Below are 22,561 nucleotides of genomic sequence, written 5' to 3' on the forward strand. Positions count from 1 at the left end.
AAAAGTTAAAACAAAATATTAAAATGTTTAGGGGCTGGGGTGGTGGCTCAGTGGTAGAACCATGGTAGAACCATGAGGCACTGGGTTCGATCCTCGGCACCACATAAAAACAAACTAATGTATCCATCTAAAACTAAAAATAAATAAATAAATAAATATTTTTTAAATGTATTAAAATGTTTAAAGATAATAAATCTTATACTTCTCTACAAAGTTTAGTTTATGTTGACAATGCTATATAGATAGGATCTATTCCTCTCCATTTTTCTTTTCTTTTTTTTAATATCTATTTATCTTTTTTAGTTGTAGTTAGACACAATATCTTTATATGTGGTATTGAGGATTGAACCCAGGACCTCACACATGCTAGGCAAGTGCTCTACCGCTGAGCCACATTCCCAGCCCTCCATTTTTCTGGAACCCCATCATACACTTTTTGTTGTTTTATTTTATTTTTGTTTCTGTGGCAATGGGGATCAAACCAGGGGTCTGTGCATGAGCTCTACCCTGAACTACATCCCCAGTCCTACATAACCACTTTTAAAATAAAGAAATAGGATTCATTTAGCTTGTCTTAAAACCCTTACTACACAACTTGAAGAAAGAATTCTTCAGAATGGAGGGACTAGATCCCCAGTATTATTTCTTGCCTATGTTGTAAGCCTTACCAAATATCATGAAATGGTGCCATTGTCAGATTTGTGACATGGTCTCATTAACCTATGTCTTATCACCCATATGGAACCCCCCATCACAGCAGCGATTCTTCAACTATCACAGAGCAGTGGTTCTTCAACTTTACCCAGTTTTGATTTAGAAGGTCCTGAGTGGAACTCTAAGGCTATTTTGAGGCAGGAGTTCATAGAACAGAATCAGAGGAACACAGTCATATAACCTCCCTTAATCTTGTCATGTGTATACTCAATTTTTATTTTTTAGTCCCTTCATGGTGAAGGTTTTCATCTATGCACTAGTGAATACATGGGCTTTCCAGTAGTTGATCTACATCTAATTTTCTGAGGTACATATTATATCAAGGTTTTCACTGCTAAAGTAGAATTCTTTATCTCCCCACCTCCCTAAAGTACACAAACATTTATTTATTTATTTTAAGAGAGAGAGAATTTTTTAATATTTATTTTTTAGTTATCGGCGGACACAACATCTTTGTTTGTATGTGGTGCTGAGAATCGAACCCGGGCCGCACGCATGCCAGGCGAGCGCGCTATTCCTTGAGCCACATCCCCAGCCCACAAACATTTATTTATATAGCTTAGCTTTTTCTACTATTTTCTCATACTGACCAATCAACTGACTAAAAGATTATTTCATCTATTTGTTAAAACCGTAGTTTTGATTTTTTTTTTTAATACTACCCTAAAGGTTCTAGATTTGAAATAAGCAAGGGTATATCTGAGATAATTTTAAAGATTATACGTTACCTCATTGTAAGGTGAAAAAATAAACTGGAAGATGATCAATAGTCCAATTAGAGTGGGTTGGCAGTCATAAAAACCAAATGCAGCAAAAAGTTCCTTTCGACCAATTAATACAGCAAATAAGAAAAAACACAGGAAAGAATTCATCTAGAAAGGAGGACATAAAAATCAAGTTATTTCTAGGCTGATTTCACTGTGCCATAATACTACAAAAGTGATTGGTGTGGTTTTAAGAATGGTGTTAGTGTGATTACAGCAAAAGTTAATTAGACATTTTTATAGTTTCCCTTTTATTCTCAAAAGGAAAATAAAATTTTCCCCAAATGTTTAAAACTGCATAGTTTTCTTCAGGGGTAGATTTGAGTTGAGCCTCTTATAATACTGTTGACTGAAGTAGTTAACAGTAATTGAAATACTTTCTCTCTCTACAAAGTTAAAGGGCTAGAATGGATTCTGGTGTTGAGACCACAATCAGACCACAATCAGGCTCCTAACCGACCTTAGTGTGGAGGCTCCAAAGCAAGAGGTTTCCCTGGAGTTCTCTATAATAGGACTATAGGAACTGTACTGAGGAGTTGAAGGTCAGAGGGAAAAAAAAAAGAAAAGAAAATCAAATACCTGTACCAAAATACAACCTTTTGTAGTAAAGTTAGAAAATAAATACCATTCTTTTCTCTTAGCAGATCAGTGATCTGGAAGCCACACATACCCTATTTAAGTGAGCTGCTCCAAAGCATTTACCAGATGACTCGAGAAGCTGCCACTTAGAGTGGGGCTGACAACGGGAGGAAGTGCGCCAGTCAGCCCAGGATGAAGTGTAAACAGATTTGCCACTTACCCCTTACAACTCTGTGGATCCATGATAAGCGCCAACAGAAAACTCCTAGAGAAGATGCCCACACTTAATAGTCTATGTCCTTTGAAAAATTATTTCTAGGTTGCTGTTGGCCCTATAGAGAGAGAATTCCTGGCCATGGGACACTTGTGGAGCTGCTTAGCTGAGAACTGATTTGCCCAGAGGTACCTATCATCAGCCAAAAGTGTTCTACACAGGCATGCAAATGAAGCAAGTCAGGAAGCAGAAGTTAAAGAGCAGGTGTTCATACTCTAGGATGCCAACACCTACCACTTTGACATTCCTCAACCAATCCTTACTTATGAGTTCCCTTATATCATTTAATTTAGAAGGAAGAAAAAAACTGGAGCCTACTGTACAAATAACGATACAATATACTGGTATCAGCACAAAGTGGACTGCTGTGGCATCGCAGTGTCTCTCAGGGTGGGTGGTCTTGAAAAGAAGTAGCAAAAGGAAATTTCTCAGTGAGGGGAACTTTTAAGTAGTATATCTCACTGTCCAGGCAATCTAATTCAGGACCTGAACTGAGGATACACACACACACACACACACACACACACACACACACACACACACACATTAATTGGTAGTGGGCAAATAATGGTTTGGGATTTGGATCAGGGATTTGGAACAAAATTAGAAAACAGTTAACAGAGATTTGGGGAAAAGGTATATTGAAAACTTCCAAAATTAGCCCAGACTATGATATTTTGACTTTATATGAATGTTCAACAAAGAGTCCCAGAGGTAGGGAGGCTGTTGATGGTCAAGAGCAGAAACCTACTCTATGGAAGTCAGCCCCCACTTCTTCAAGCCATTCTAGGACTTGATCAAGGAGCTCAAGAGAGAAAAGGAGTCAATACACTAGTCAACAACACAGATCTTCCCCCATTAGCTCCTGCCAGGTGCCCTATCTGTTGGAAGATGCAATTGGCACCAGCACACTGACAAGGTACCACACCTCAGGGACCAGCCTGCCTCCTGTGGTAAACTGATTCCACTGGACACTTTCCTTCATGGAAGAGGTAGTGATTTTCCTTATTAGACTGAATACTTACTTTGAACTTAGGTTTGGATTTATTTAATTTCTTACTCATTGCCATGTATCCATATAACATGGCTTCAAGCTACAGAACTCATTTTATTACCTAAAAACAAACAGCAATAGGAATGTGTCCCCAGGGGCTCAAGTCTTTCCATATAATTCATCCCCCAGAACTGGGTAACCTTTCAGAAAGGTAGAGACCCACTTAAGACATTAAGGCTATGGATGCTCAAAACCAGGAAAGGAGGTTTAGTACTATTTTACCCAGGACTTGAGAACCTGTTTATTGGTTTAAAGGTATTAATATTCAGAGGAGAAACACTGTTGAAATTGTTTTCTTCTTTTTACTTTTTCTATAATTTTCAATGAATACAAATTACTTTAACATGAGAAAAAGTTTTATAAAAAGCATTTTTGGGGCTGGAGTTGTAGCTCAGTGGTAGAGTGCTTGCCTAGCAGGTGTTAGGCACTGGACTCAATCCTCAGAATCACATAAAAATAAATAAATAAAATAAAGGTATTTTTAAAAAAGCATCTTAATGTCCAATTATCTAGATTTGCTTCTTCTCATTTTCACAGTTCTTAAATCTGAGCAATTCTGGAGGTGATAATGATGGTGACAACAATACGTATTTATAAATACCATGTTTCAGGTACTATTCCATGCTCTTTATACATATATACATTTAATTCTTAACCAGTTCTATGAAGTATTATCATTCAATGAAGGCAAGGAGGCAGAGAGAAATTAAGGAAATTGCCTGAGGTCACACAAGTAGTTAAATCTAGGAGCTTTGATGGAAAGCCAGGGATCCTGGCTATGAAGTCTGTCTTACTCGTTCTACTATATGACTTCTTGTGCCTTGACCTCTTGACTCTTTTTTTTTTTTTTTAATTTTTAATATTTATTTTTCAGTTCTCGGCGGACACAACATCTTTGTTGGTATGTGGTGCTGAGGATTGAACCCGGGCCGCACGCATGCCAGGCGAGCGCGCTACCGCTTGAGCCACATCCCCAGCCTGACCTCTTGACTCTTATACTATAAAAAAACATTGTCACTCCAAACTTACCTGGCTAATAATGATATTTTTGACTGTGTGTCCCAACTTCCAATGCCCCAATTCATGGCCTAGTACAGCAAGCACCTCCTCATTTTTACATCCTTGTTTCTTATTCTGAATCAAAAAATAAAAAGATAATAAATCATAAACAACCTTCAAAACGTTTGAACCTTTTAACCCAGTAATCTTCCTTCATAGAGTCTCACTTAAAGAAACAATCAGGGACACAGTGGCACACACCTGTTATCCCAGAGACTGGGAACACTGAGAGGAGAATCTCAAGTTCAAGGCCAGCCTCAGTAACTTAGTGAGGTCCTAAGCAACTTAGCAAGAACCTGTCGCAAAAATAAAAAATAAAAAAAGGGCTGGGGATGTAGCTCAATGGTAAAATGCTCCTGGATTAAATTTGCAGTGCAAACAAATAAAAAACCCAAACCAGGGGCTGGGGTTGTAGCTCAGCAGTAGAATGCTCACCTAGCATGTGCAAGGCTTTGGGTTCAATCTTCAGCATCACATAAAAATAAATAAATAAAATAAAGGTACTGTGTCCAACTAAAAAAAAAAACTAAACTCAGTGGAAACAAGCAGGAGCCTGAGATGTAGCTCAGTAGTACAGCACTTGCCTAGCATTCATAAGGCCCTGGGTTATCCCCAGCACTGAAAGAAACAATCAGACTTCTGTGCAAAACAGTTCATTTGCTTAACAAAACCTTCCCTGAATCACAGCTCTAGTGAGACACTGGGTTAAGCACTGAAGATAGAATCCAAACAAAACAGATATTCTCTAATTTTACTTAATCTACAGTAATTTAGATTAGGGGAGAGAAAAACTGGAAAAATAAATCTTTATCAGTAAGACAATATTTAAATAAATCATAATAGTCATGACAGCTAATGATAATCCCATTAGAAATTGTTTTCAAAGTTTACATTCTGACATGAGAAATTGCTCAAGACAAATACAATTAAATAACATATATATATATATATATATATATATATATATAAATTAGAAATATTTTCAAAGATTAGGTTCTGACGTGAAAATGGTGTATTGGTTGAAGAAATCAGGAAACAAAGTACAGCAAAATATTAGCAGTAGTTATTTCTTTTTTTTTTTTGGTACTTGGGATTAAACTCAGGGGTACTCAACAGCTGAGCCACATCCCTAGCCCCTTTTTTGAATTTTATTTAGAGACAGGGTCACACTGAGTTGCTTGGCACCCCACTTTTGCTGAGGCTGGCTTTGAACTCATGGTCCTTCTGCTTCAGCCTCCTGAGCTGCTGGGATTACAGGTCTACCACTGTGCCCAGCAAGTGATTTTTTTTTTTTTTAATTTAAAAAATTTTTAGTTTTAAAAAGATATAAAACCATGGTGGTGTGGGGGAGGTGGGTAGAATGGAAAACAGCAACAATATTTAGAAGGCAGGAAAACAGATGGACAAATGATAACTGACTAAGGGGACCAAAGAAAGCTGACTCATAAGCCAGCAGTGGAAAAAATGGAGAACCAATTCTGATTTATACTGCTGAATCTTCAAAAGTCTTGGGGAAAAACAACACCAGGTACCTCTGGAACTGCGGGGAAGAGGAGCTGGCAAGAAGTCTTGGTAAGAGCTGTTTTGAGAAATGAGTAAAGCTCCAGATTCCCTCTCCAACTCCGTATCAATAGGCAAGTGCTTCTCCCTCATCAGGGTAGAAGCCTGAAAGTTTAATCTTTCTAGAAAGGGCAAAAGAAGAGACCCTTTCAATTGCAGTTCAAAATGGCTGAGGGTCAGGTACACTAGCAACATGCCATGTGTCTGTTCACATCTACTATTATGCAGGCAGAACACTGAGGACTCCCCTTCTCTCACCCCAGTCCTCTCTGCACACTCAGCTCCCAGCACAGATCCTCCAGGCAAAAGACTGAAGAATATCTACTGTGAATTCTGATCATCCCACAGAACAGAACTAACAATTTGAACACCAGTATTTGCCCACCAAATTTCACTTAGGACACCTTATAGTGAAGCTCAAAAATGATAAGCATCACCTACAGGGACAGAAATTACAATCTGGTTTTTAGTCTCATTTTCTAACTAAGAAGCATATAACCATCAACAAGCAGATATATGAGGTAGACTGTTAAGATGGAAGATCAAATCCAGGGGGGAAAAAAAAAGGAATAAACAGAATTTATGTAAGGAGAAAGTTTAAAAAGATAAGATACTGCACCCTGGGGGAAAAAAACAGAGAATGCTAAAACAATGGGGAATTCTTACAAATCAAAGCTTAAAAGAAAGATTGGAAGATAAGAAATCATCCAAAAAGTACAACAAAGAGATTAAGAAATATAAAACAAGAAAGAAAAGACAGGAAAATTCACTCAAATAACAGGAGCTCTGAAAAGAGAGAACAGAAAAAAGGAGGAAAAGAAATCAACAAAATAATTCCAGGAAGTTGCTAGAACCAAAGATCTTGATTTCCAGGTTAAAGAGGGGCAATGCATATACCCAATATGATGGATTAAAATCAACAGAAAGTGCTCACTTTGGCAGCACATATACTAAAATTGGAACGATACCGAGAAGATTAGCATGGCCCCTGCGCAAGGATGACACGCAAATTCGTGAAGCGTTCCATATTTAAAATAAAAAATAAATAACTAAAACAAAATCAACAGAAAGGGTCCAACAATATTCTAGAGGAAGAAAATGCAAGTGACATACTCAGGATCAGTAATAGAGTGGCTTTAGATAATGAATCAGCAATGCTGGAATCAAGCAGGCAATGGAACAATGCCTTCACAATCCTGAAGGAAAAGTATTTCTCTACCACGCGGCCTGCGCAGTGGTTTCATTAATGAGGTTCTAGGCATAAAGTTAGTTAGAAGAGATCGAAATAAAACACACAGACAGTACCTTATTTATATTGCTAGGTCCGAGACGGCTCACCTCTCTGGTTCCCACCTCTAGCCGCCCAGCAGGGCAGCGAGGATTACTCAGGGCTAGCAGGAGAGAGAGAGAGTGAACACGCCAGGGAGTAGCCTTTTATTTGGGGAACAAGAGATTCAGGGGAGAATTCCATCCAATGAAGGTTGGGGGGGGCTGCACTCCAAGGTCAGGGTCAGTGATTGGGTCCCCGGGGTCAGTGGTCAGGCACACCCCCACACGGATGGGCTCTCTCATCAGGAAAGGGTCGGGAAAGCTTCACACAGCCAAAGCGCCTCAGGCCCTTAACGGGAGTCACCCAATCACGTGTCAGAATGGCTCCCCACATATTTCCAATGTAGAAATGTATAATCCAGTTAAAGCAGCAAGCAAGTATGACAAAAAAATGAAGCCATTCTGAGGCACAAATCCAAAAACTTTACCAACTATGCAACCTGTGTCTACCAAAATGAGGGAGTCAAGTACACAAAGCCAGGCATTAGAGAACACAAGAGATCAGCACAGGAAAGAAGTGAAGGAAAGAACAATACCAGACACAGAGGGTACTCCAACCTGATTTGAACCAGGTGACTCAAAGACAGTCTGTGAGGACCTTCCATCATCAAGCTCCATCACTGTACCAGCTTTTTCATGAAATCAAACTGGTATAGGATGTAGGCACCAAGGGAAGAAAATAAATCAACACGGGTTCCAACCTAGAAACAAGGATGACCAAGGGAGTCTAACACAGAGATGTACAGCAGGACTTCAGAGAAGAAATGGCACAGAGATCTCTCTTAGGGTGTTTTGAGGGATGAGGGGGAAAAAAAGTAAAACTGGATGTAACGAACCTTGGAGAAAATTATTCTGAGAAACACTGGAAGCTATGAGAACAATTAACCAAAAGATAGAAAAAATTTAAGCACATATAAATGTTAACTATTAACCAGGATGGAAAAAAGGTTAGGTATGCTCAGTAGTGAATAATAATTGCATAGGTATAATAATGTAAATACTGAATATTGATAAAAACTAGAATTGTAATAATTATATTGGAAGAATTGGGGGAAGGCAAAATAGATGTTAGGACAAGAGAGATAAATCCTCATTTATCAAAATAGAAAGTCAATAGTGACAACAGTCAATAACATACATATATCACTCAGACATAGAAATGGGTAAATGAAGCCTGGTACAGTGGGTTGCACACGAGCAATTTTAGCTATTTGGAAGGCTGAGGCACGAGGATCACAAGATTGAGGCCAGATTGAGCAATTTAGCAAGACCCTGCCTCAAAATGAAAAGGGCTGGGGATGTAGCTCAGTGGTATGGTGGGTTACAAAAGAAAAAAAGGAAAAAAAGAAATGTGCAAATAAATGTCTAAAGCAACAACTAAAACTGAAATCTATGAGAGAGGGGACTTGGTGAAGGAGGAACACAGGAAAGGAAGGAACATAAAACTGCTAAATTTCATAAGCTTTTTTTGTGTTTTGAAATTTTAAGCAATAAGCTTGCATTATTTTAATAAGGTAAAAACTAAAATTAAAATTTATGAAAAAAATTTATTGAAGCTCTGCTTCTCTTAATTTCATGTAACTTTGCAAATCAATATTATATAAAAAGACAATCACGTCTGTATGTATGTCATACACACATACATTTCTTTTTTTAGCACATATATAAGATTTTTATCTTATATATGTGCTAAAAAAAATTTAAAAAGTTACTAAACATTTATTAAACAGTAACCATATACCAAGCCTGTGTACTGCATACTTATCTTATTATATATCACAACCACTATACAAGATACGTACTGTTGTTATTCCCACTTATATCCCACAGATGAAAAAAAAATCTAGCCAGAGAAAATAACTATTTTGATTATAACTGTACAGCCAAAAAGTAGAAAATTTGGGATTTGAAGCCAAGTAGTCTGATGCCAGAGGCTTGTATTTTCGACTTTTTTGGGAGATTGAACTTAAAGGCACTCAAACACTGAGTCACATTCCCAGCCCTATTTTGTATTTTATTTAGAGACAGTGTCTCACTGAATTGCTTTTTGCTGAGGCTGACTTTAAACTTGTGATCCTTCTGCCTCAACTTCCTGAGTTGCTGGGATTACAGGCACGTACCACCTTGCCTGGCTATGTTTTCAACTTTTACACAAAATACGAAGTCAAAGGTAAATTATTCATCGTGCATCAGTCAGAAAAAATAAACAATTTTAGTGGCACATATGTAAATGTTTGGAAATTATTACTGAACTAAAAAACAAATGATAGAGCATATAAATGATGAAGTATAATGTTTATAAAACCTAATAATGACTTTGAAGGCTGAGGCAGGAGGATTGCAAGTTCAAGGCCACTTAAGGAGGCCCTAAGCAACCTAGTGAGAATATATCTCAAAAAAAATAACAAGGGCTGAGGATGTGGCTCAGTGGTTAAGTTCAGTGGTTAACTCAGCACCTCTGGATTCAATTTCCAGTACTCTCCCCAGAACAAACAAACAAACAAAAATCTGGGCGGGGTAAAAATGGGAGTTCATAATCTGCTTGAATCAAATGTATGAAATATGATATGTCAAGAGCTTTGTAATGTTTTGAACAACTAATAATAATAAAAAAAAGAATAAAAAAAATCTGGGGATGTATAGCTCAGTGTTAAAGTGTCCTCAGGTTCAATCACCAGGTAACATGGTCCTTAGGTTTCTGTTCATACCAGTCAACTGCTTTCCAGTGTGAATTTTGAGTTCTTTTACAAAACAATCAATTGTCTATTAGATAGTTTTCCATTAGGCAGTTGTCTCTTGGTCTGATATTGGATTTAAAAAGCTATTTAGAACAGTGTGGGAGTCACATTCAAAGCTATGCTGATATGGAATGAAATGAGCTTTAAACAAGGATCACTTTCCAAAGAAAAGAGACCTGATTTGTGGTAGATTCTCAGACAGAACTGGATTATCTTTTCTTCCTACACTAATTTACATAAAAGAACAGAAATAAGTATGACCCATTTTTTATTTTTCCATAGTACTTTCCTTTTTATAAAACTCATATGCTGCCTCATTTGAGGCAACACTAAGCTTGGTAAGAAGGCAAGTATTATCTTCACTGTAGAAATGAAGAAAAGGAGGCTGAGAAATGAAAACATCTTACTGGATAAAGCCTACCTCTCTGGAGTATGTGTCCTTTTTATTACATTTATCAGCTGGGACTTCAACATAACCCTAACACTTGCTTTCTTGTACAAAAGCAGTTTTCATATATTTTTAATTGTTCCTCTTATTGCTTTTGAGACACATTGTTCCAATTATTCCATTTGTCTTGTGAAAGGTAAAATTCCAGAGAGTAAGTTTCATAGATATCTTTTAAAATGTAGGCATTTATCAAAATGTTAACAGAAATTATCTCTAAAAGGAAATATTTTAGATAACATTAGTTTTCTTTAAAACTTCTGTTAAAAATAAAATGCTTGGGCTGGGGATGTAGTTTGGTGATAGAGTATTTGCCTAGCATGTGTGAAGTGCTGGCTTCCATTCCAAGAATGAATCAATCTCTCTCTCTCTCTCTCTCTCTCTCTCTCTCTCTCTCTCTCTCTCACACACACACACACACACACACACCAAAAAAAAAAAAAAAAAAAAAAAACAACTTTATCTTCTCTAATCATTCAGGTTTAAAACTGTCATTGTATCCCTTTCCACATAGGAAGGGATTGTCCATATTGTATTCCCCGTACACAGTAGGCCATAAGTAGCAGGTGCTGAATAAATCAGTTTCCTAAACTTTTGCCACATTTGTGTATTCTCCACCTATTTACTTAATCTCTCCTTAAACCAATTCCCTTTATAAAACTTAGCAGTAATATACATGAAATTATGATCTCAACATGCTAATTTCATCTCTTCCTTATGTACATTAATACATAACTATTCAAATTCATATTATTGGTAAACTTCCTAAAACCATCTCATCAGTGTTACTCACAATGGAAAGCAATATAGTTAATGATCGAGTCAATTTTTTACCCTTTTCACTCCCCTAATATCAATCACAAGTACTTTAAATCCATCCTTTATTATGATTCTTGCACTTTTTCTGACTTTGAATTCTAGCGTAGAACCTTATTATTTCATGCTTATCCTGATGCAATAGGCCCTAAAAGTCTCCCTGCCTCTGAAAGAAAGAAATCTTTGCTTCCTCTTATGTGCTACCACCAAATTTTAATCTTCCTGAAACAAGCATTGGCTTCTACCCAAATCAATCTATATTTTCCAGGTCACAGGAAACAACCACTTGATGTATTGACCATTCTATAAACTAGTCTTGGTCTACCTTTCTATCTCCATCTACACAAATCCATTAATCATTAGTTTCAGAACAGCAGTAAGGTGTTTTATCTCTACAGCTTTCTTTGCTCCTTACCTTGAAAAGCCTCATCCCCAAATTAAAATTCGGTCTCCTTCACATATCCTCTTTCTCAGAAACCTGTTTGACCACTGGAATTTGCATTCTTACCTGGCTATCTAAAAGTCACACTCTTTCAGCCATTCATGATATTTATCACACATTGCCTTATAGTCTATTTCTCTCCCCTGTTATAATTAGGGTGAGACTATATCTAATGTATATTGTCAGGTAACTTGAGGACAGATGTTAAAACATTTACAGTTAAATCAATGAAATAAAGCAGCCTCTTCAAGAAGCCAGCAAAAGAAGTCAAATTCCATTCAACACACTTCAAACAACCCCACAGCAAATAAAACTGTGCTTGCAGACATTAAAGGTCTAATAGGCTGGGTATGGTGGTGCATGCCTGAAATCCCAGTGACTCAGGAGGCTGAGACAGGAGGATTTCAAGTTTGAGGCCAGCCTCTGCAACTTAGAAAAATCCCATCTTAAAAGAGAAAGGGAAAAAAAAGGCCAGGGATGTAACTTGGTGATAAAGTGCCCCTGGGTTCAATTCCCAGTACCACAAATAAATACATAAAATAAAGGTCTGTTTTTTCATTGCACTGCTTATGATCACTGAACACTAGCTAATGTCTAGGTTTAAGTATGATGTAATCATCCCCTGCATGTGGATGCCTCTTAAGCAATTGATATGCTGGACATGCATGATTCTTCTCTCTCTCTTTTTCATTTGTAGTTGTAGATGAACAGAATACCTTTGTTTTATTTATTTTTATGTGGTGCTAAGGGTCGAAACCAGTGCCTCACACATGCTAGGAAAGCACTCTGCCACTGAGCTATAGCCTCAGCCCTGAACCTGCATGATTCTTTAATGTTGTTACTGAGTACCCTTTCTGGACTTCAATTTTCCTACTCATAAAATGACCTGAAGATCTCTTCCCTGCTTAAAATCATATGATACGGGGCTGGGGATGTGGCTCAAGTGGTAGCGCGCTCGCCTGGCATGCGTGCGGCCTGGGTTCGATCCTCAGCACCACATACCAACAAGGATGTTGTGTCCACCGAGAACTAAAAAATAAATATTAAAAAATTATCTCTCTCTCTCTCTCTCTCTCTCCTCTCTCACTCTCTTTTTAAAAAAAAAAAAAAATCATATGATACTAGGTCAGACCAAAGTGGCTTTTATTCTAATATCCTAAAAAACAAACATAATCAAAGGTATTAACCCTCTAACAATGCTATCTAATCCTTTCACAGAATTTTGTTTCATCTACATATTTATAACAGGCTAGGCACTTAACAAAGTCTTGACTTTTTTTTTTTTTTTTGCAGTATTAAGGATTGAACCCAAGAGTGTTCTACTTTAAGCTACAAGCCAGCACTTAATTTTACTATTTTACTTTGATACAGGGTCTTGAGAAGTTGCCCAGGCAGGTTGAACCTGAGATCCTCCTGTCTCCCAAATCACTGGAATTACAGGTGTGCATCATTACACCTGGCTACTAGGTGACCGATTTAGGGTCAAAGCAGATGCTCAAGTGATAATATTTTTTGGTAGTAAAAATGCATACCAATCTTACTTTTTTTTTGGGGGGGGGGTACTGGGGATTAAACTCACATTCCCAGCCCTATTTTGTATTTATTTAGAGTCAAGGTCACACTGAACTGCGCATCGCTAATTAGCTGAGTCTGGCTTTGAACTCATGATCCTCAGCCTCCTAAAATGCGCCACCACGCCGTAAGAGTACAGGTTTTTCACTTTTTTGAGCTAAAAGTTAAGTAGTTCTTTAGTTCAGTATGTCCCAATCTTGCATCCTGACTCCAACCCCAGGGATATTTGGTGATTTTTCAGAAACATTTTTGTTTTTTATAACTTGGGGGGACATGAGGATCTGTCACTAGTCTATAGGGAGAAGCCATTGATGTTGCTGAATGTCCTACAATGCATATGATACCTTCCACAAAAAAAAAAAAAAAAAAAAAAAAATATCTGACACAAAATGTCAGTAGTGCCAAGGTTGAGAGAAATCCTGCTGGTCTTTCGGTTAAGAAATCAGACTCAGAGGTATTAACTTACTTGCCCAGATTTACACAGTTGGTAAGGAAATGGGGATCTCAAATCATCTCTGTAATGACACCAAAGCCAGGGGCACATTCAATTACACATCAAAATACTTGGGACTGCTTCTGATGAAATTTGTATTACTTCTTATCATTGTCCCTTTTCCTCCTTTAGTGTTGGTAAATTTTATGAGTCAGCATCAGGGGACCTCATTGAGGAAAAAGATACAGAAGCAACTTTCTCAGGTCAGATTTAAGAAATGTTTTCTCTTTTGTTCCTTAGAATCCAAGCTCCCCAGTAGCAACACAACACTGTGGTGTGCGTATGTGACCATGTCCCCTTTAGATTATAAGCTTTTGAAAGTCTGCCTCTTTGCTTTTGTACTCCTAATGAGAAGCAAAATAACTTTAGCACACAGTACATGTTTCATAAATACATGTTAAACAATGAAACTGGCTACATTATGTAATGTAATCAAGGACACACATCTACTAAAAGCAGAAACAGGATTCAAATTGTCTCTGGGGTGCCAAAGCCTATAACTGCTGTCTCAATGAACCTAAAAATTAGATGTTTACCTTCTCTTTATCTTCCCTGTGGAAATTCTTTAATTGTAAATAGTAGAGTGTCAAAACTATTTGATGTTCTTGAAGAAGCCATATACATATATTTATGATCTGTAAAAGCCTGCAAGGTAGTTAGCATATAATTATAGTAGTAATCTCTCCCAAATACCAGAACTATAAAAGAGCCATAGTATTTTATTTGGTAGTCTCCTTGAATCCAACACTCACTGCATAGAAACTGTTGTCATTTTGAGTTGTCAAGGCACTGTGTATACAAACTAAGGCACAGTCTCTTAGGAAAGTAAGAACTCACTTTAACTTTAGCTTTTATTTCTTCACTGTCCCCTTCTCCATCATTGCGGGGTTCCATGCCAGACTCCTCCTGGATGTCTTTCTTTAGTACAGAGTACTCTTCTAGTAGAGTGTCAAACAAAACTATTCGCTTGTTCTTGAAGAAGCCATAAAAATAAGCATTGCTGTGGGAAGAGCGTTTAGATCCTAAGGAAAAGACAGTTCAAAGCATGGAATATAATTAAAAAGTTTGGGGTCCACTGGAGAGACTCCTATAAAACTGAACTACTAAAAAGGACATATCATTTTCAAATTGTTTAACACGTGAAGAATTGTATCAATGAAAATCACCACCAGCAGTGGACTGTTTCCCTGTATTCCTGACACAAATATTTATATTCATCACAGTTTTATAACTAAAATAATTCTAAATATCCAACAGTTGTGGAATGATTAATGATGGTAAAGCTATGAAATGGTATTTTTAAGCAGCCAGAAAAAAATTACACTTTCAAAGAACTTTAACAAGAAACACCTAACCAATGTATTATGAAGTATACAAAACTTCACATATATAAGATTCCAGTATTTTCAAGAAAAAAATATGTAAATGAAAAGCATAAACAATAAAAAGCATTAAAAAAAAAGCTTATGAAGAAATGTACTAAAATACTGAAGGGTTTATCACTAGCTTCCAGAATTATGGATTTTTGTTTCCTCTTTTTTTACTTTTCTCTTTTCTAAATCTTTTAAAATAGAACACTTGCTTCCATAATTATTTTTACAAATACTACAAGAAAGGGATGGGGGTATAGCTCAGCTGGTAGAAGGCCTGCCTTGCATGCACAAAGCCCTGGGTTCAATTCCCAGCACCACAAAAACAACAACAACAGCAAAGACTACAAGAAAACATACCTAAATTTTTTTTTTTTTTGGTACCGGGAATTGAACTCAGGAGCACTCAACCACTGAGCCACATCCCCAGCCTTATTTTGTATTTTATTTAGAGAGAGGATCTCACTGAGCTACTTAGCGTCTCACTTTTGCTGAGGCTGGCTTGGAACTTGCAATCCTCCTGCCTCAGCCTCCCAAACTGCTGAGATTATAGGCATGCACCACCATACCGGCCATACCTAAATTTTTAACAGTAACTAATAGCAACTAAACTATGGTCAATTTTTAGTTTCTTTTTTATGTATTCTTTAATTTGCAAATATTCTTCAATATGCCATGAGTATAGTAGATAAGAGTTATAGACTTTAGGCTCAATCCTGGCTCTGTCATATAAATTTAGTAAACTTTCTTTAAGCTTTAGTTTCCTGTTTATGAAGTGAGATTAATATCTACCTCATGAAATAGTCATCATCATCTTTTTTTGTGTGTGTATGTGTGGTACTGGGGATTGAATTCAGGGCTACTTTAGCACTGAATTCCCAGTCCTGGCCCTTTTAATTCTGCATTTTGAGGGAGGGTCTTGCTAAATTCCTGAAGCTGGCCTCAAACTTGTGATTCTCCTGCCTCAAGTCTCCCAGTCACTGGGATTATATTTGTGTACCACCAAGCCTGGCTATTTTTATTTGTATTTTATTGAGGTCCTGGGGATGGAACCTGGGTTCTTGCACATGCTAGGTAAGCACTTTGCCACTGAGCTACATCACTAGCCACATCCCTTTTCCTAAATTTTATTTTGAGACAGGGTCTTACCAAGTTGACCAAACTGGCCTCAAACTTGAGATCCTCCTGTCTCAACCTCCCAGATAAATGGAATTACAGGTGTGCACCATAGCACCTTACATGCCTTCCTTTAAAAGAAGATACGAGAGATCTCTTAAATAGAAAATGTGGATTTTGAAACTATTCAATATTTCTAATGTAAATTACTTGACAGTATGTTTAGAATATAATAAAGTTTTGATAAATGGTAGTATTTATTTATTTACTTATTGCATTTTATGTCTCTTTTTGGTTTGGTAGCCTGAATGTTAAGAGTCAAACATATAGTCCAATTTTGTCAATAATATAGGAAATCAGGCCCTAAAAAACTGTGTTACTATTCTGAGGTCTCATACTTCTAATGCAACAATTTCCTAACTGCTCTCTCTGTTTCCACTCTTTCTCTTCCTACAATGTATTCTCCTTACAGCAGCCCAACATAGTTTGATTGCTTTTCCCATTGAACTTAAAATAAACTCTAAACTCTTTACCTTGACTACAAAGATTTATGTGGTCTGACTCTTGCCTAAGTCTCAGAGGTTACCTGATAATACTGTCCTATTTTGCTGTAGCCACACTGGACGTTTTCATGGTGCCTAAAAAAGGCAAGCTTGAGAAGGTCTTCCCACTGCTCAGTGTGAATGGTCCCTACCTTTAGGTCTCAGCTTAATAGGCACTTGCTCAGCAAGGTCTTCTCCAATCCAAAATATCTACAGTTATCCTTCATCACATGATACTAACTTAATTCTTTGCACAGCATTTGCTTCTTTTTTTGGTTACTGAGGCTTGAACCCAGGGGTGTTAAATCCCAGCCCTTTTTATTTTGAGACAGGATCTTGCTAAGTTGCTTAGTGTCTTGCTAAATTGCTGAGTCTGACCTCAAACTTGTGATTCTCCTGCTTCAGTCTACTGAATTGTGGGGATTACAGGAATGTGTCACCATGCATGGCTATCTGATATTTTTTTTAAGAGTAGGATTCTCAGTTTTTCACTATAATATCCCTACCAGACTAATAAGTCTTTAATGTGACAATATTCATTCATTCAAAATATTTTGAGGAAGGTTACTATTGTTAACAACAATAAAAAACATGCAGTTGATAAGGAAACTATTATTTGGCAAAAGTTAAGTTGCCCAAAGTCACACAGGAAATTCACAATATAGCTAGAATTCAAAACTAAGCCTACTGATTCCACAGCCTGACTTCAAAAATGCAATTGCTGTCCTACTCAAACCTTGATTTTCAATAAAGTCCCAGCTTATATCATAACCCTTCAGAAAGCCTTCTATATTTCATCTAAAATAGAAATACCATTGATGTGATATCTATATATCTACATATCACATTTTATTGATTACCTTTACTGTTATATTATTACCTATTATTTTATATTACCTGCTCACAACTTAAGGGATCAGCAACTTAGGGATCACTTCAGTAAAAGCTCCTTAGAAATTGTTCTACTATAGTGATTAATGTGTTACTGGTTGAATATTACCTAAAAATGTAATGATTCTGAAGGCTAAAGAAGTACAAATTGGTTTATTCTACTACTATTTCCTCACAGAATCTTAAAACTGTTCTAATGTGTCCTTAGTGAACTGTAAGCCTCAGAAGCCACTAAATGTCTGAGACTTTTACACTTTTCTAGTTGTTATTAAATTCATTCTTTTCAGTTGCATCCATCTTTGTTCTCTCCTTCTGCAACTGCTTCTCAGTTTCTATGCCTTTACCTAACATAACTACTTCTCACTAGTGACATTTCTGTTTATAGCAAGCATCAGCAAACTATGGCTTACAGACCAAATCCAACCTGCAGTATTTTTACGAAGTTTTACTAGAATACAGCCATGTTTTTGTGCTTATGCATTGTCTATGGCTGCTTTTACACTGTAATGACAGAGATGAATAGTTGCAACAGAGACCATGTAACCTACAAAACCTTAAATATTTACTATCTAGCTTTTTCCAGAAAATATTTGCCAAACTGTAGTGAAAACACAACTAAAACCCAGAGGGGTGAGGCTCTAAGATCCCATAGCTGATAAGTTACAGAAGCAAAATCAGTTATATTCATTTAAATGGATTTTTTTTTTTTTTGTACCAGGGATTGAACTCAGGGGCACTCGACCACTGAGCCACATCCCAAGCTCTATTTTGTATTTTATTTAGAGACAAGATCTCACTGAGTTGCTTAGTGCCTCGCTGCTGCTGAGGTGGGCTTTGAACTTTCTTTCTTTCTTTTTTTTTTTTTAATTAGTTGTACAAAATATTACAAAGCTCTTGACATATCATATTTCATACATTTGATTCAAGTGGGTTATGAACTCCTATTTTTACCCCATATACAGATTGCAGAATCACATCGGTTACACATCCACGTTTTTACATACTGCCATACTAGTGTCTGTTGTGTTCTGTTGCCTTTCCTATCCTATACTATCCCCCCTCTACTCCCCTCCCCTCCCCTCTTCTCTCTCTACCCCATCTACTGTAATTCATTTCTCTCTCTTGTTTTTGTTTTTTTTTTCCCTTTCCCCTCACTTCCTCTGATAGGTAATTTTGTATAACAGTGAGGGTCTCCTTCCATTTCCATGCAATTTCCCTTCTCTCTCCCTTTCCCTCCCACCTCTCGCTCTGTTTAATAGTAATCTTCTTCTCATGCTCTTCCTCCCTGCTCTGTTCTGAGTTGTCCTCCTTATATCAAAGAAGATATTTGACATTTGTTTTTTAGGGATTGGCTAGCTTCACTTAGCATAATCTGCTCTAATGTCATCCATTTCCCTGCAAATGCCATGATTTTATCATTTTTTTAGTGCTGAGTAATTCTCCATTGTGTATAAAGGGCTTTGAACTTTCGATCTTCCTGCCTCAGCCTCCAAGCTACAGCCATATCGCAACCACGCCCAGCTCATTTAAAAGGATTTTAATTTATAGATTATGAAAATCATGATATCACACAAAACAGTTTTTCTTTCCATCTTTGTAGGCTTCCTTGAGACTTTAGTAGTCTTATACAAGCAAATGGCTTAACTCTCAAAGGCAATCATCAGAAAAGCAGAGTATAACTAATCTGAGTTACCCAAAGGTACTTATAGTTTTGGTAATCCACAGGTTAAACAGAGTCCTCCAGAATACTGGAGGAAACAAAACAAATGTATTATTTTCTTTTTTTTTTAAAGAGAGAATGAGAGAGAGGAGAGAGAGAGAGAGAGAGAGAGAGAGAGAGAGAGAGAGAGAGAGAATTTTTAATATTTATTTTTTTAGTTCTTGGCGGACACAACATCTTTGTTTTTTGTATGTGGTGCTGAGGATCGAACCCGGGCCGCACGCATGCCAGGCGAGCGCTGCTACCGCTTGAGCCACATCCCCAGCACAAATGTATTATTTTACAGCTTTACTATTGTTTACTATTGTTTTACAGTTTTACTATTGCTAAATGGAATTGACTATAAAAGAGTCCAACTCAATTACTTAAAGGAGCTAAGTAGATAAGACAATAAATCAGTCTAATATACAACATACCAGAAAGTAAAAAAGGCCTCAAAGATTAGAAACAATACTATAAAGCTCACCAAACACAACTGCAGTCAGGAGCAGGATTTGGCATCAAAACTCCAGTTTTTATCCCTGGACTATGTCATTAATTCTTAAAAATCTTAAATAATAAATTAAAACAAATAATAAAAGCTGGTTCATTCTTTCATTAAAATTTAGGAATAGAGTACTCAAAACCAAACACTTGAATAAACCCTTACCCTCAGATAGCCTTACCTTCAACAACATACACCTTAGTCAAAGGAAAGTCAATATTCTTTGCCATTACTTCAATTTCTTGTTTAAGCTTTCCCTCAGGCAGAGGTGTGAATTTGTCAAATAAGGGGGCAATATAATCAGCATAGATTGTGACAAGAACCTGAAAATAGGTCAGAATAACTCATGAATATGTTCTTAAAGAAAAACTATTCATTATTATATAGATTCAATTATATTGAAACAATTACATCCACCCCAAACTTAAGAATGGAAACACTCTGGTATTCCCAGATTCAAATAGTCCCAAACAGTAAGAGCTTAATATCTGTTTCATTGGAATTAAATCAAAGTAGTAGTCTTATAATATAGTATATCTGTCAATTTTATTTAAGAAGATAATGCTACTTACCATGACTAACATCTGAGTGGTGATAAATAGACCTGTCAAAACTATTTTAATGATTGCTGGAACATCATAAGCCAATCATAACAAGTAATTCTCCCTTTCAGAGTAATCAAGATACACCTGAAGTCTGTGCTAAACAAACATCACAAGAGACTGTACATTGTTACCAGACCTGTTACTTGTTTGGTTTTTCTGCTAAAATCAATTACCCACAATTCATAATTGTCTACTAGGGTTAAAACAGTACCTGTTTAGGCACTTCCGGAGTATTTCCTCTGTTGTATTTCCTCTTAGTTCAGTTTGCCATATGTATCTATAAATCTGCTTTGCACCCATTTGCTGATACTGATCCCACCAGTGGGAAGTAAAGCAATGAACATTATGTAATTCAGATTAAAATAAACATCATCATCAGCGAAGTTGAAAAACTGTTAGATGATATTTTCTGGGGGCTGTGAACAAGCAATTTGATTGTGTCGTATTTGTGCTGTGAAGCAATTTAGCATATGGGAAAGAAAGAAAAGATGATGAGGGGGTAAGAACTGAGAACAAGGGAAGGAGAAAGAAGAGAGGAAAGGAGAGGAGGTGGCAATGGGGGATTAAAGAGAAGAGAAACAGGAGAAGAGGAGAATGGATAAAACGAAGAAGGGAAAGGGAACAGGGAAGAAGGAGCAAAGAAGGGAGAGGAGAAGCAAAGAAGGAAAATGAGAAGAGGGGCAAAAAAAAAAAAAGTGAAAGCAGAAGAAAGCCATATTAAGTGTATGCTTTCTTTCTCCTGTCCCTCTTAAATCTCTCTTCAAAACAGTCTTGCTTATTTTAAGGCCCTGGGGTTCAGTCAAAAGTCATTAAATTATCACATTCAGTCATCCATTCTGGTGGCAACTCACGAATGCACAACCCAGAATTGCCTGGTAACTGGATCATTAAAAGTGATCAATAACTAGCTTTTAGGATCTGTAAGAGTCAGCATAAAAAGAAGAAAATGTATAGTCCATCAACTCTTCCATTTATATACCCAAAAGCAAAAATCAAGGAAAATTGTTTTTGCAAGCATTCTTCCACTAAGCTCCACTCCCAGCCCTTCTTATTTTGAGACAGGTTCTCATTAAGTTGCCCAGGCTGGCCTCAAACTTGTGATCCTCCTGCCTCAACCTCCCAAGTGGTTGGGATTACGGGGATGTACTACTGTGCCTGCCCAGAGGGAAATTTATAGGAGCACCTATATATATTTCATCTTCTTCTTAAGAACTGTTAACATGCTAGTGAATAATATATCACAGTGATATCATGAAGGAACTTTTGTAAAAGAAAATTAAGTATTTTACTCACCAGAGAAACAACTAATGTGAAGAGCCAGGCATATATAAAAAAATAGTCACCTCCAATTTTAATAATGTAAAGCAGAAGTGAAGACACAGGCAATAAAATACACTGAGTCACAATAAATTTCTTGATTGCATCTTTCATAAAAAACTCCAAAGTCTAAAAAAAGAAAATACCACCACTAGAAACTGAGAAACTTTTTGCTTTTTTAAATAGCCAGCAAGTGAATACAAAGGATACATTACTAGAACAATTTTTAAAATTAACATGCAGTGAGACTGTATTATATGACTGACACTAGGCAACCTAAGATAATAAGTAAATCTTCTACATTTTACAGCATAAGATAAATTCACTTAAATGTTACTAGTTGAAAAACACTAAACATTAATGTTCAAAGAATTTATAACAAGACTTTTTTTTCATAATTTTTTTTGTAGTTATAGATGAACAGAATGACTTTATTTTATTTGTATATGGTGCTCCAACCTAATGCTTCACACATGCTAGGCAAGTGCTCAACCACTGAGCTACAGCCCCAGCTCCATAACAAGACTTAAAACATATTTTTTTTAGTTGTCAATGGACCTTTACTTTATTTATTTATATGAGGTGCTGAGAATTGAACCCAGTGCCTCACAAGCACTCTACCACTAGACAAACATTCTACCACTGAGCTAAAACTCCAGCCCCAATATACGAGACTT

General features: G+C 36.9%; 1 protein-coding gene across 1 annotated transcript in view; it reads right to left on the bottom strand.

Moving 5' to 3' along the window:
* The window catches only part of ZMPSTE24 (zinc metallopeptidase STE24), a 43,740-nt gene that overhangs the window by 1,893 nt on the left and 19,286 nt on the right, over window positions 1-22,561 (bottom strand). The window contains exons 5-9 of the mRNA XM_081305086.1: window positions 21,861-22,013; window positions 20,144-20,285; window positions 14,677-14,861; window positions 4,415-4,519; window positions 1,443-1,586 (exon numbers count right to left, since the gene is read on the bottom strand). Coding sequence (XP_081161212.1) covers window positions 1,443-1,586; window positions 4,415-4,519; window positions 14,677-14,861; window positions 20,144-20,285; window positions 21,861-22,013 — 729 coding nt within the window. The remainder of the gene's footprint in view (window positions 1-1,442; window positions 1,587-4,414; window positions 4,520-14,676; window positions 14,862-20,143; window positions 20,286-21,860; window positions 22,014-22,561) is intronic.

The sequence above is a fragment of the Spermophilus citellus genome (genome assembly GCF_964194105.1).
Source record: "Spermophilus citellus genome assembly, chromosome: 9".
In the NCBI taxonomy this organism is placed as follows: Eukaryota; Metazoa; Chordata; class Mammalia; order Rodentia; family Sciuridae; genus Spermophilus; species Spermophilus citellus.